At 52.2% G+C, this 15,469-nt stretch overlaps 1 protein-coding gene across 2 annotated transcripts in view; it reads left to right on the forward strand.

The window, feature by feature from the left end:
* MON1A (MON1 vesicular trafficking associated A) overlaps nt 1-5,593 on the forward strand; it is a 32,903-nt gene extending 27,310 nt beyond the window's left edge. For both annotated transcript variants that reach the window (XM_073352612.1, XM_073352613.2), the window contains 2 exons: nt 1,192-1,339; nt 3,161-5,593. In XM_073352612.1, coding sequence (XP_073208713.1) covers nt 1,192-1,339; nt 3,161-3,301 — 289 coding nt within the window. In that variant the 3' untranslated portion in view covers nt 3,302-5,593. The remainder of the gene's footprint in view (nt 1-1,191; nt 1,340-3,160) is intronic.
* Nucleotides 5,594-15,469: the final 9,876 nt, after the last annotated feature.

Genomic DNA, 15,469 nt, shown 5'->3' on the forward strand with positions numbered 1-15,469 from the left:
TCTTTGCACCAGAGACAGGGAGTGGTGAAGGACATGCTCTTCCTCACTTTGCAGGCTAGCTGCTCTTCATAACTCCTCATGCTGGGTCCTTCATTGGGTCCAAGCGTTTCCTTGAGAGGAGCTGGCAGTGACAGGCAGGTGCCAGCTAGTGTGCAATTTCCATCAGAGTCACCTGCAAGGAGCTGGCAGACACAGGTGGGTGCTGAGATCTTGGAGTCATTGTGGATAGTTCTCTGAAATCATCCACTCAATGTGCAGTGGTAGTCAAAAAAGTGAACAGAATGTTAGGAAATATCAAGAAAGGGATAGATAATAAGAGAGAAAATATCATATTGCCTCAGTATAAATCCATGGTATGCCCACACCTTGAATACTGCATGCAGATGTGGTTGCCCCATCTCAAAAAGGTATATTGGAGTTGGAAAAGGTTCAGAAAAGGGCAACAAAAATGATTAGGGGTATGGAACGGCTTCTATATGAGGAGAGATTAATAAGACTGGGACTTTTCAGCTTGGAAAAGAGGCAACTAAGGCGGGATATGATAGAAGTCTATGAAATCATGAGTGGAACAGAGAAAGTAAATAAGGAAGTGTTATTTACTCCTTCTTATAATACAAGAACAAGGGGCCACCAAATGAAATTAATAGGTTGCAGGTTTAAAACAAACACAAGAAAGTATTTTTTCATGCAACGCACTGTCAACCTCTGGAACTCCTTGCCAGAGGGTGTTGTGAAGGCCAGTACTATAACGGGGTTCAAAAGGGAGCTGGATAGATTCATAGAAGATAGGTCCATCAATGGCTATTAGCCAGGATGGGCAGGAATGGTGTCCCTAGCCTCTGTTTGCCAGAAGCTGGGATTGGGTGACAGGGCATGGATCACTTGATGATAACCTGTCTGTTCATTCCCTTTGGGGCACCTGCCATTGGCCACTGTCAGAGGACAGGATACTGGGCTTGATGGACCTTTGGTCTGACCCACTATGACCGTTCTTATGCTGGCTACTGGTGATCTCCATCACTGTGCAAGGTGTGTGGGTGGTCTGCACATGCTTCCCACTGGGCTCAGTAGCTTTCTGTGACCCAAGGGGGTGCCCAGAGGACAAGAAGTTCCATTGCTCTGTTGTGTGGAGCTTACCCTGGTCAGGTTAATGTTCTGGGGGGTTAATCAAAGGGCAATTTGTTTTTCCAGCCCTGAGATTGAGGCTCCCTATGTCAGCGAGGAGGAGAAGCAGAGGCTGCTGGAGCTATACCAGTACCTGCACAGCCGTGCCCACAACTCCTCCCGCCCTCTGAAAAACATCTACTTCACAGGACCCAGCGAAAATCTCCTGGCTTGGGTAAGAACCACTCATCCTTCCATCAGCTGCCCCACATCTAGAGAGGTCGTAATGGACCAGCCAAGCCTCTGTCATTTGAGCTAAAGGACTAGTGCTGTCAGTGGTAGTAGACTTTTCTCCTCTTATTAGGACCAGCCACTAGAGGGGGCAAAGACCAATATGCCATAATGGGGGTAACAAGCTGAGATAGGAGAGCTAGAGTACACTGAAGTGATCTGGTTAGCGTGTATGTTCAACTGTCCTCTGCATGGAATTTCCTCTGCATGGAACCTGGATACCAACACACTGTTAGGATAAGTGCCTGGGAAATACCTGGGGAGAGAGAGAAAATAAGAACTGCTCAGGTGTGTCATAAGCCCTATATTGTTTGCTGCTCAGGGGAATCTCCTTTAGTTCAAGTGGCAGAGTCCTGGGCTTTTGGCATAGGCAGGCTGATCTGAGTTCCAGCCCTGCCCCATCACAGAGTTCCAAATGGCCATGGTTTTGCAACACAGTGACAACCATGATGTACCAGGTAACCAGGGGTTTCATAGATGATTCCATCTAGTCTGCCCCCCTCTGTAGAAACTGCCCCCCAATTATCCCTGTTTGAACTAGGGCAAATATTATAGAAAAACATCCCATCTGGATTTAAAAATGGTCAGTGATGGAGAACCCACCACAACCCTGGGTAAGTGGTTCCCACGGTTAATTCTCCTCACTGTTAATGTACACCTTATTTCCAGTCTAGATTTGCCTACCTTCAAGTTCCGCTCACTGGGCTGTGTTAGACCTGCTGGCCTGAAGAGCCCATTGTTAAATATCTGTCCCCCTTTTAGGTACTTACAGACTGTGATCAAGTCACCCCCTCACCCTTTTGTTATTAAGCTAAATTGATTGAGCTCCTTGTGTGTCTCACTATAAGGCAGGTTCTCCAATCCTTTAATCAGCCTCCTGGCTCTTCTCCGAACTCGCTCCAATTTGTCAACGTTCTTCTTTGCTGCCGTACTCTTTTGTTGCTCTTCTGAGAGGCCATCTCTAGCGTGCATCCTCACACAACAGCTGTGTGACCTTTAGGTTGTAGCACAATGATGCTGTGGGACCCCATGGTGATACAATGTGAATACATGGCAGGAGACTTCTAGTGTTGTTCTGCAAGCCTGGGATTGCCCCCTGCTCTGGCTTTTGTGGGAGAGCCCTAGCCTTGTCGGGGTCCTTGATGTGCCAGGATGCACCTATTGCAGCATGTACCCATTGCAGCATGCAATGCTCCATACTGAGCTGAGATAGTTTCCAATATGCAGTGCAGCAAGGCCTTTCCACAGGCCTCATCTCCATGTTAGAGGTGAGGGCTGCTGCGTTCTAGGAAAAGTAGCTGCTAGTATATGGCATGAGTGGGCATAACTTGAGCATCTGCCTGGGATGGAAAGGTTAAATCCATCGGTTTTTAGTACAAATCCAGGGAGCTCCTGGGGGGAAGGGATGGCCCTTACAGGGTTTAAACTTTCATAAGTAGAATGGACAATGATGATTATGGAAACGTGCCAACAACCTTTGCTCCCCAGTTAGGAGGTAGAAAGCCCTGTCCACTTGCAGTCTCTAATGTACATATCTTCATTACCCACCCATGCAGCAGTGCTGCCCTTCCCATTGCTCAGATGGGGAAACAGGCCAGAGAGACTACATGATCTGGGCCGAGGTCTGTAACAGGGCAAGGAATTGAACCCCCATCTCCTAAGTTAGTGACCTCATCGCTTGGCCATCCTCCGGACCCTTCCTGGCATCTGGAGGTAGGCTCTGTGCCCAGGCACTGACTGGGATTCGCTCTCATCCCTTCCGTAGGTGACCAGTGCCTTCGAGCTCTACGTGTGCTACAGCCCCCTGGGGACCAAGGCAGCCGCTGTCAGCGCCGTCAACAAGCTCATGAAGTGGATCCGCAGGGAAGAGGACCGACTCTTCATCCTGACACCACAGACCTACTGATGGGTGCTGTGCCGTGCCAGCCATGCCCAGAGCATTCCCAGCTCTGATCAGGACACCCTCCAGGGCAAGCCCCGCTCTCCTGGTGTGCGTGGGGGATGGCGGGAAAGGGAGACCCTTGGGAAGCAGAGCCCTCTGCCCCCAAACGCAGGGAAAGCACATTAATGGGGTTGTTAAATAGCAGATTTTAGAGACCCTAAAGCTTCCCGAGTTCCCCTGTGCTGTGACCAGGACCCAATGGAGACCCCTGCTACTGAGGGGCCACCCCACCTGGACACGCATTCCCCACTACAGCCTCCAGCCAGTGCTTTTACCTTACCTGCCACTTCTCAGCCTCTCCACCCTGTCCTGCTTCCCTCCCCTGTAGCGACACTCATCTTCATTCCTGGGTTATATCCTTCAGTCTCGGGTGGAAGGGATCTACCCGTTGCTAGCTGCCTCCATGGTGGGCAGGGGAGGGGTGGGCGCTCAGTCTGCACTGGGCTCCTAGGACCCCTGGTTCTTCCTGCAGCACCTTTCCTCTTTTCTCCATCATTAGACTATTCCCAGAGTGCTGAGGTGGCATCTCCACTGCTCCACCCCCACCCCCCTACCCCTGGGGTCCAGGTCTCTGAGCCAGGGGTCACTGCCTGGGAGCCACAGAACCTCTTGGCTCCAACTCCACCCTAGCCATCTGCCAGGCCCGGGCATTCGGCCTGGCTCCCCAAGGGACAGGTTCTCAGGGGCGTTGGTGGGCGGGGCACATAGGGCGACTTGCCATGAGCAGGAAGGGCCCCTTGGTGTGGTCCCTCTCCCTGCTGCCTTCCAGCTTTCCCCTGCTCCTTGCATCTCCACACCAGCGTCTCCCAGCCAGACCAGTCTGGCAGCATTGGGGGGCTAGAGGCAGGGACCCGGACAGGAAGAACAGACCCTCTGGGCTCCAAAGTGAGGAGGCCTCCATGTTGCCTTGTGTTGGTGGGGTCACCCTGGGGAGGCCAGGGTGGCTGGGTCTCCAAGCCCAGAAGGATTCACCCCCAGGTCTCCGTTAGTCAGTGCCGGCCTCTCCCGCCCCCAGGTATTCCCTGGATCTTGCCCAAGCCCAGATCGCGGGCAGTTTGCCTGTCCCTGTGGCTGGGTTTTCGGAGTCAGCTCAGCAGCTGATCCGTGTTCATGGCCACAGCGCACCAGATCCTGGGATGGGGCTGGAGGAGGAAACCAACATCACTGAATAAAGGCTGCAGAGAAACAACAGTGGTTTTATTGCAGGGAGATAGCCATGTGGTGGCAGCAGAGGATAAGAGCGGGGAAGGGCTGGGGCCAGAGTCTGAGGTTAAAGTCAGTTTCCGTTGTGAGCCCCATTGGGACCCCTGTTCACTGTCTCTGAAAAGCCAAACGATCTTCATTGTAGCCCAAACTGTCTCTGGTGTACCCTGAACGTGCTCGGCACAGCTGGATGTCCTGCTGTTCTTCGGTGCTTTACAATGATTATCAGTTGTTCTTATTTTCAGGAATTTGCAATACTACAGCCCAGAACAAATGTCCCATGTGGGGTTAATAAAGTGGGTGCCATGGCCCAGCAGGGGCAGGGGCCTTCAGCAGCCCTGCAATGTGCCACTGACCCAAGCAGACTTTGGAATTGCACCCGGATGGTGCCAGTGGTGGGCCCAGGCCAAGCCAGCACCATGTGCTTGTCCACGGCCACACCTTGCTCCTGGGCCCTGCCTCAGCACAGATAAGAGGAATAAGCTATAGCGATACGAGGCACCTTGATCTTATCCTCTCGGTGTAGCTGCAGTGGTAAGATCTCACCCCCCTGAACTGCCAGTGACCCTGGGCCAAGAGGAGAGGATAGAGCAGCCCTGGCTGTCCTCTCGGCCTGCTAGGAGATGTGTCCCTGGGGAACAAGGAGTGTGACTAGCAGGTGGCCATCACTGATCTGTCCCAAGAGACCACAGGGCGGGGGAAATCAGGCCCCCAGCTCCAAGGGTGGAAAAGGAGGATTTGTCTAAGGCTTGGAGGTTCTTTCCTTCACTTGTTCACTGTGGGCCCATGCGTGTGAAAGGCATTTTGGGAACACAGGGAGCTCTCCATAAGCACCGTACAGGGCTGGGGAGACCATTGGGAGCAGCTGGTGCCTGCTGCCCAGTGGGGAAATCTGGACTCCAGGATCTGCACAGTGCAACTATAAACCACATCCTCCCTGACAGATTTCACAACCCTGCCAGTCATTGCTTCATCTGCCCTGAACCTTGGCCTACAAAGCTCAGCAGTAAAGGGCACCCATTCCATGCAAACCTGGGCCCCCCTTCACCGCAACAAGCATGGTGAGTCTCTAGGGGGCTGAGTTCTGGGGTGTCAGTGACCTGGTTTGAGAAGGGCAGCCTTCCTTCTGCTTTTTCAGGCTCTGTTGCTATCTTGGGTACCTGGCCCCCATGACCAGCGTATCTGAGCCCCTCAATCCAGAAGAGACTTATCCTCATGCCCCACCCTCCCATGCACAAGAGCTGTACTCGGGTAGCAGCCTCAGCCATGGGAGGCCCGTGGTGAACTTCCTGGGCTGTCACAGGCCTCTGGTGTGACCCTGGGCAAGTCACTTAGCCTCTGTGCAGTGGGGATGCTAGTCCTGTCCTGCCTCATGGCGGTGCAAGGGAAATGCACAACAATTATGCCACGTGTTGAGAGCCACTGATGCTCTCTACGAGGTATAATTATTGTTTTACAGACGGGAACAGAGGCACAGCAACCAACCAAAGCTCACTCAGGGAGCGAACCAAAGCTGGGAACTGAATCCTGGTCATCTGGCTCTCAAGGTAAGGCCTAGCCACGGGGCCAGCCTTCCTCTCCATGCTCAACCTCTACAGTCCAATTCCTGAACCTCTGACACCTTCCCCTTCCTTCCGCTGTGCATGACGCACTACCAGGCCTGGGTCCAGCACAGCGACTCTCTTTCGGGGAGTAGTCCCACTGGAGAATAGGGCGAGGGCTGCTCCCATGCATGTGGGTCTGCAGGGCTGGGCCCTTTGCAGAGAAGGGTAGCAGCTCTCAAATGCCGACAGTGTTACTGCTCCAGTGCGTCGATGCACTCAGCATCCTAAGAGTGGTGGTGTCTCAGAAGCAGCCAGCAGGGGATGGATGAGGCCAGCAGGAGGGGACGGCTGGCAGCGAGAAGGGCAGTGTGAAGACCAGGCTGTGGATGGGGTTCATTGCCCTGGGTCAGAGAGGCTGGCCCTGCAGGAGGACCCCTGGGGAAGAAGACTCAGTGATGCGATCCAGAGCAGATGAAGGACTCGGGGAGGTGGATGGAGCCAGTGGAACAGGCATGCTGGGGGTTACAACATGGCAGTGCCAGGCAGAGCCTTCAGGAAGAGGATGAGGTGCGTGGGCTCACTGGGCGAAGGCTGGAGGCCGGTGGGTGGATCTGAGCAGGGAGCAGACAGGACCCCCATGGTGGGCCAAGGGAGGAGAGTTTGGCTGCAGTGGGCAGAATAGGCTGGACAGGGGAGGGGAGGAAAAGAAGGCTGCAGGCTTCAGGCGAGGCATGAGGCGCCCAGGGTGGGAGAGAGCTGATCCCAAGGGGACGGGGAAGAACAATGGGGTTTGGCAGCAGCCAGGCCAAGTTTGGGGAACAGGGAGGTTGAGGGGCCCCAGTTTTGCTGCGTTTAACCTGGGGAAGCTGTGAGACCTCCCTGAGGAAATAAGAGGTGTGCGGGGAGGGGAGCCCTGGCAGAGGCAGATCTGAGTCAAGGGCACCGAGAGAGCAGCAGCAGCACCCTGGGGGCAGACACACTTGTCTGGGGTGGGGGCAGGTTTAGAACAGGGGAGCAAGCGCCAGCAGCTCTTGGGGAAGGAGGAGCCCGCTGGAAGAGGGTCTGAGAGATACAGGGAGGACGGGAAATAGGAGAGGGCAAAAGCATGGGGAGGGGCAGGGGGGGCAGGAGAAGGGAATCTTGAGGGGGGAGGGATAATCCCGAGGCCCAGGACAGAAGAGGAATGAAGGGCAAGCATGTGGCGAGGAGACCCCTTGGCTCAGCGAGGGGGGCTAGTTACTCCGGGGAGGGCTTGTGGCACCTTAATCATAGAATCATAGAATCATAGAATATCAGGGTTGGAAGAGACCCCTGAAGGTCATCTAGTCCAACCCCCTGCTCGAAGCAGGACCAATTCCCAGTTAAATCATTCCAGCCAGGGCTTTGTCAAGCCTGACCTTAAAAACCTCTAAGGAAGGAGATTCTACCACCTCCCTAGGTAACGCATTCCAGTGTTTCACCACCCTCTTAGTGAAAAAGTTTTTCCTAATATCCAATCTAAACCTCCCCCACTGCAACTTGAGACCATTACTCCTCGTTCTGTCATCTGCTACCATTGAGAACAGTCTAGAGCCATCCTCTTTGGAACCCCCTTTCAGGTAGTTGAAAGCAGCTATCAAATCCCACCTCATTCTTCTCTTCCGCAGGCTAAACAATCCCAGCTCCCTCAGCCTCTCCTCATAAGTCATGTGTTCTAGACCCCTAATCATTTTTGTTGCCCTTCGCTGGACTCTCTCCAATTTATCCACATCCTTCTTGTAGTGTGGGGCCCAAAACTGGACACAGTACTCCAGATGAGGCCTCACCAATGTCGAATAGAGGGGAACGATCACGTCCCTCGATCTGCTCGCTATGCCCCTACTTATACATCCCAAAATGCCATTGGCCTTCTTGGCAACAAGGGCACACTGCTGACTCATATCCAGCTTCTCGTCCACTGTCACCCCTAGGTCCTTTTCCGCAGAACTGCTGCCTAGCCATTCAGTCCCTAGTCTGTAGCGGTGCATTGGATTCTTCCATCCTAAGTGCAGGACCCTGCACTTACCTTGTTGAACCTCATCAGATTTCTTTTGGCCCAATCCTCCAATTTGTCTAGGTCCTTCTGTATCCTATCCCTCCCCTCCAGCGTATCTACCACTCCTCCCAGTTTAGTATCATCCGCAAATTTGCTGAGAGTGCAATCCACACCATCCTCCAGATCATTTATGAAGATATTGAACAAAACCGGCCCCAGGACCGACCCTTGGGGCACTCCACTTGATACCGGCTGCCAACTAGACATGGAGCCATTGATCACTACCCGTTGAGCCTGACAATCTAGCCAGCTTTCTACCCACCTTATAGTGCATTCATCCAGCCCATACTTCCTTAACTTGCTGACAAGAATACTGTGGGAGATGGTGTCAAAAGCTTTGCTAAAGTCAAGAAACAATACATCCACTGCTTTCCCTTCATCCACAGAACCAGTAATCTCATCATAAAAGGCGATTAGATTAGTCAGGCATGATCTTCCCTTGGTGAATCCATGCTGGCTGTTCCTGATCACTTTCCTCTCATGCAAGTGCTTCAGGATTGATTCTTTGAGGACCTGCTCCATGATTTTTCCAGGGACTGAGGTGAGGCTGACTGGCCTGTAGTTCCCAGGATCCTCCTTCTTCCCTTTTTTAAAGATTGGCACTACATTAGCCTTTTTCCAGTCATCCGGGACTTCCCCGGTTCGCCACGAGTTTTCAAAGATAATGGCCAATGGCTCTGCAGTCACAGCCGCCAATTCCTTCAGCACTCTCGGATGCAACTCGTCCGGCCCCATGGACTTGTGCACGTCCAGCTTTTCTAAATAGTCCCTAACCACCTCTATCTCCACAGAGGGCTGGCCATCTCTTCCCCATTTTGTGATGCCCAGCGCAGCAGTCTGGGAGCTGACCTTGTTAGTGAAGACAGAGGCAAAAAAAGCATTGAGTACATTAGCTTTTTCCACATCCTCTGTCACTAGGTTGCCTCCCTCATTCAGTAAGGGGCCCACACTTTCCTTGGCTTTCTTCTTGTTGCCAACATACCTGAAGAAACCCTTCTTGTTACTCTTGACATCTCTCGCTAGCTGCAGCTCCAGGTGCGATTTGGCCCTCCTGATATCATTCCTACATGCCCGAGCAATATTTTTATACTCTTCCCTGGTCATATGTCCAACCTTACACTTCTTGTAAGCTTCTTTTTTATGTTTAAGATCCGCTAGGATTTCACCATTAAGCCAAGCTGGTCGCCTGCCATATTTACTATTCTTTCGACTCATCGGGATGGTTTGTCCCTGTAACCTCAACAGGGATTCCTTGAAATACAGCCAGCTCTCCTGGACTCCTTTCCCCTTCAAGTTAGTCCCCCAGGGGATCCTGGCCATCCATTCCCTGAGGGAGTCGAAGTCTGCCTTCCTGAAGTCCAGGGTCCGTATCCTGCTGCTCTCCTTTCTTCCCTGCGTCAGGATCCTGAACTCAACCAACTCATGGTCACTGCCTCCCAGATTCCCATTCACTTTTGCTTCCCCCTCTAATTCTACCCGGTTTGTGAGCAGCAGGTCAAGAAAAGCGCCCCCCCTAGTTGGCTCCTCTAGCACTTGCGCCAGGAAATTGTCCCCTACGCTTTCCAAAAACTTCCTGGATTGTCTATGCACCGCTTTATTGCTCTCCCAGCAGATATCAGGAAAATTAAAGTCACCCATGAGAATCAGGGCATGTGATCTAGTAGCTTCCGTGAGCTGCCGGAAGAAAGCCTCATCTACCTCATCCCCCTGGTCCGGTGGTCTATAGCAGACTCCCACCACTACATCACTCTTAGAGACTAACAAATTTATTTGAGTAAAAAGAAAAGGAGTACTTGTGGCACCTTAGAGACTAACCAACCTACTTGAGCACAAGCTTTCGTGAGCCACAGCTCACCTCATCAGACGCATACTGTGGAAACAGTTTCCACAGTATGCGTCCGATGAGGTGGGTTAGTCGCTAAGGTGCCACAAGTACTCCTTTTCTTTTTGCGAATACAGACTAACACGGCTGTTACTCTGAAATTTATTTGAGTATAAGCTTTTGTGAGCTACAGCTCACTTCATCGGATGCATTCAGTGGAAAATACAGTGGGGAGATTTATATACATGAACAATGAAACAATGCGTGTTACCATACACACTGTAAGGAGAGTGATCACCTAAGGTGAGCTATTACCAGCAGGATAGCGGGGGGGAAGAGGGGGGAGATGGCGGTGGGGGGAACCTTTTGTAGTGATAATCAAGGTGGGCCATTTCCAGCAGTTGACAAGAACATCTGAGGAACAGTGGGGGGTGGGGGTGGGGGAATAAACATGGGGAAATAGTTTTACTTTGTGTAATGACCCATCCACTCCCAGTCTCTATTCAAGCCTAAGTTAATTGTATCCAGTTTGCAGGGGCCGGGGAGGGCACGAGTACCCACTGGCGCTGACAAGAGTTGGCACCTGTGCATATAGCAATACAAATGGCAAAAACCCCGTTGAAGCTTGGGGCACCTCTCTGCTGGGAGTAGTTGGTCCCAGTGTCAGGGATCCTGGGCAATGAACTACTTGAAAATCCCCTTGAGTGTCTGATTGACTCTTTCCCTTAGGCCATCTGTTGTGGGGGTGGTACACGGATGTGCATCAGGGTTTGATTTCTAATAGTTCCCATACCTCTCTCATCAGTCGGGATGTGAAATTTGTCCCCTGGTCTGTTAGGACTTCTTTGGGAAACCTGACCCTCGCAAGGATTTTCAGTAACTCATTGGCTATTATCTTAGCATTCGTAGACCGTAGTGGTATAGCTTCTGGGTAACCAGTGACATAATCCTTGATGACAAGTATATGCTGGTGTCCCGAGGTGTTCTTCTCTAGGGGGCCTATAAAGTCAATCCTTATCCTTTCAATGGGGGCATCCACCAAGGGGAGAGGCAATAGTGGGGCTTGCAGGCTTTCCTTAGGTGCTGTCAATTGACCTCTGGGACATGAGGTGCATAAATCCTTAACCTCCTTAAAGATTCCTGGCCAAAAATATTGGGCCAGGAGCCTTGATTGTGTCTTGTTTTTCCCCAGTTGTCCCCCACACATGGTTGTGTGGGCCAAACACACTAACCCACAGCAGTATATGCGTCGTACTAGCAGTTGCTTCCTTATCTCTTGTATCTGCTTGTCTTGGTCAATGCGATATAACCAGTGTGCCCTCAGGGCAAAATGTGGGTACTGCCGGGCCTTTAGGGGATCCATGTCTTCGTCATCTGTTGTGACTACTTGTTCGAAGGCTTGACTCAAGGTCTCATAATTTCTTTGTTGCACGTGGAAATCAGAAAACCTAGTTAGATTCTCCAGGTTAGATTCTTGCAGAAGGGGTGATGTATTGCGGCCCATGGATGTTTCTTCTCCAGGCTCATCTGCCTTGCAGGCATCAGTTCCAGCATTTGTGGCCTCCATTACACCTATGGAAGAGACTGCCTCTCTCACTTCCCTTTGCTCTCTCCTCACTATCCATTTCTCTGTCTGAGATTTTCTTTCCTTGGGTCAGGAGGTCAGGATCCTTAAAAGGGAACAAGACCCCCCCAGCACCTCCTCTGGGGTGTCTTCTTTGGGTCCTGGTGCTAGGGGAAGCTTCTGTAAGAGCTTGGAGAACTACAGCCAGTCCTAGCCTAATATCTCTGAGTAGCGGAGGTCTGTAGATACACATTCTCTCGTCTGACCTTGGTGCCCATCAACAGTTAGTCTTATTGTTGTGATGAGGTACTGTAATATATCTCCATGGATACATCTGATTGGGATTTTCCCCTTCTTGAGTTTCCTTGCCACCTTGGCTATTCATTCCCAGATACATGTTTGATCACACATTGAGTCTACGAGGGCCTGTGTCTTTTCACCCTCCACTTCAACTGGGATTGTGAGTTTCCTCGGGCTTTTTCTTCATGCCCTAGTCTCTCTGGTCCAGATCACTCCAAAGTTATACTCCATGTAGTGGCAGTCGCAGAATCTGTGCCCCTGCTGTCTGCAGGAGTAATAGATCATTACATCTGTCCCTTGTCTTCTGGCAGCTGTATTACCTTCTTTCTGAGTTGCAGCGAGCCAGTTCCTGTATAGATATGAGATGAGGAGTTGGTAGGGGAGTTAAAGGCATGGGCCTATTGTTGTGGGGAAATCTGACCCATGGACCTTGAGGTATTTTTCTTCCCCTTAAGCTGCCAGTCAGTTGGATAGCAGTCTACGTCTTCCTGGAGTTCACCCAAGAGGGACCACCACTTTTGGGTCCCTGGCTCATTTCCTTCTGTGGTATATCGGGAGCCATCGTTCCCTCCAAGAGGGAGGAGGCCTCAGCTAGGGTTAGCGGCAGGTGTCTGCAAACCCAGTCTCGACCAGTGAGCAGAAGAATCAGTATGAACTGTTCTAGGACTATGAGCTCGGCTACTTGGGGCCCCATTCGAGTTTCTGGTTTTAACAATCACCATTAGGAGTCCTTCCGCCTCTGGGCAACTGCCCGGAGCCATGCCTTATGGGGGGAAGAGGTGGTAGCACTGATGGTGAGAATGCTGACAGTAGGCCTCTTCATCTAGGCCTAACCTATCCAATATGGCTGCCTTCACTTGCTCATAGTCTTGGGGTGCTGTGTCATCCTGACCTCGATACGCTGCCTGGGCTTCCCCCATGAGGAGTGGGGTGAGCCGGATTGCCCACTGGGCTGGGGGCTAGTTCGGTGCCGTGGTTATCCTCTCAAAGGTAATCAGGAATGCTCTGGGATCATCATCTGCTGTCATCGTGGGGAGCTTCGGGCCCGGAGTGATCCCTGGATTGGGGGGAATGTGTTTCCCACAGAAGCGGGATGCTGGGGGGTAGCAGCTGATACTAGCAGCCACTCGTTTTAACAGCTGTTGCTGGTGAGCTGCCATCTGTTCAATCAGCTGTTATTGGGCTGTGGAGTCTGCCAGCTATAGCAGGAGCTGAGTCATCTCCATAGTTCTCAGGTGTAGGTAGAAGGGGGAAAAAAGGAGAGGAGGTTCTGTTTTGTTTATGGCTTCCCATCTCTGCAGGGAGGGGCCTCTGCACACAGACCCCACTTCTGGTACCACACTGTCTCCAAGTCGCAGCTGCCCTCGCCGGGACCCCCTTAGATTGCCCCTGGTCAGGGCAATTCTTTGACTCTTCACTTTCCTGAGTCCAGAAGTGTGCCTCACTCTCTGAGTTGTTCTCGGGGAAGCAGCCAGGAGCAGGGGTGCTGCCCTTCTGCTGTCCCGGGTCCTTCTGCCTCCCCTTCCATCTCTGCACTCTCCCCTTTGTAGCAGGTTTTGTTTCCTTCAATGGGCGCAGCTGGGTGCCCGCCTCCATGACTTGCAGCTCAGGCAGCTGTGCGTGGGTGTGGCTGGGCTGCTTGCCCGCAGACAGGAGAGACTCCCCTCCCCCTCCTGCCTAAGCTCAGTATGTGGTCTATAGACCCCATTACATAGCCACTGAAAGTCATTCTGCAAACGGCAGGGGGCGAAAAACCTCTGCATGCCCCTAGCCACAGACATTCAGATCCAACCACCAGATTTGTGGCCCATCCAGCCCTCACGGTCCTTGCTGCTTCCCCAGCCTGGCTGGACTGGTGCTGGACACTGGGCCCAGTTCTGTGGGCCTCATTTGAAAATGGATGTTGAAAAATTGCAGACAGTGCCCAAAGGAGCCATGACAATGACTTGAAGGCTGGAGAAAGTGCCTGAGAGAGACTTTGAGAGCTCGACTGGACCACAGCAGGTAAGTATCTCCCCAGGGAACATATCCCAGGTACTGAACTCACCAAGAAAGGCAGAACCAGAACCACTGGCTGGAGTCACAGCCAGACACGTTCACATTACAAATATGAGAGGGACACACTTTCGACAATGAGTGCTGCACAAACTCCGCTGGGCAGTGCTGGATTCTCCGTTCATTGGGATCTGCAGATCCAGCTGGGCCAAACACAAGTCACTGGGCTCAATGCAGGGGTAGCTGCGGGACATTCTCTGGCCTGCCCTGTCCAGCAGCTCAGGTTAGATAGGCTCGTGGTCGCCTCTGGCCTTACGTTCTATGAACATGACTGCCTAGGACTTCACAGCCCTCGGTCACTGGTGTGGAAAGAGAATGAGTGATACTAGAGCTCAGGGGAAATGTGAAATGCACAGATGGGAGTCGGCACAGGGCTTAAAAAAGGTCTGTAAAAAGAGCTGGGGTGGGGAGAGGCTTCCTGCTGTTGCCAACACTGCTGCTCACAGGGGGCAGAGCAGGCCCAGTGCACCTGTGGCTAGCTAAGTACCACCTAGGAGAGGTCACAGGGGGCGTGTGAGCCCATAAGTCAGAGAGTAGGGAGGAAAACAGGAAGTGTCAGTGAGGGGGCCTTGAAGAGGATGCGCAGGACCCCTGGGGTTGGGGAAGGCAGGTGAACCTGGGTGCAGGAAGGGAGCCTGTCTCCAGGGAGAGCACTGGGAGTCACCACTTGGTAACAGGGGGGCTGTATTGGGCTTTTATTGACTGATGAGCCTGCTGTGAGGGAGGGGATCCCTGGAAGCTCCAGCTGTGGACACTGTATTGCTGGGGTTGGGACCCTTTTTGAGTATGCATGCCTTAAGGCCTGGGTAGGTGCCCAACTCTCATTGGCTCTCTCTGGGACTTAGGGATCTAGCTCAACTTTATGCCTCTGCAAACCTCCCCCTGTATCCTGTGTGGGCTGCAGCCGCTGGAGAACAGCATGCTTCAGCAGCGCTAGCATTGCCTCCAGCTGGGGCAGTGCCTTGCACCAGTCATGCACCATCCTGTACTACCAAAGCCTGTGCAAGGGAGAAGCTCCATCTGCTCCATGCACTGAGGCCTCCCTGCTGCTCTGCATACACTGTCCCCGAGTAACAGCATTACAGGTCACCGCCACTGTGCAACACAGCGGATCCTCTTAATTAATAGGAAGTCACTGTGGCTGCTACGATTGCACCATAGGGTTAAATGACCTGGTGTTGTTGGAAGGGGGCAAAGTCTGGTACGTTACTGGAAAGAGCTGATGGCTTTGAGAACCAGCACTCCTTGTGAGGTCTGTATTCAATACATTTGAGCTGTTCACTTCCTCTTGGCAAACCGTCTGCAAACAGATCCAGCCCTGGGGATGTCTTCCTTCTCACCATGCTTTTTTCAGAATTGATCAGGCTTGGTGACCAGTCACATACATCAAGGATTGGGGGAAAATGGGGGTGGGGGAATGGAAGGAAAAAATAGGTTTGGGGAGATTTCCTTCCCCTCTCCCTTGTTTGTTTAATTCCTTTGCTCTGAAATATTTCTGTGAACTCAACATTGGTGTGAAAGACAGCAATTTCAATTGATGGAGGAAAACTTTAAACTCTTCTAAAATGTT

The sequence above is a fragment of the Lepidochelys kempii genome, chromosome 7 (assembly GCF_965140285.1).
Source record: "Lepidochelys kempii isolate rLepKem1 chromosome 7, rLepKem1.hap1, whole genome shotgun sequence".
Taxonomy (NCBI): Eukaryota; Metazoa; Chordata; order Testudines; family Cheloniidae; genus Lepidochelys; species Lepidochelys kempii.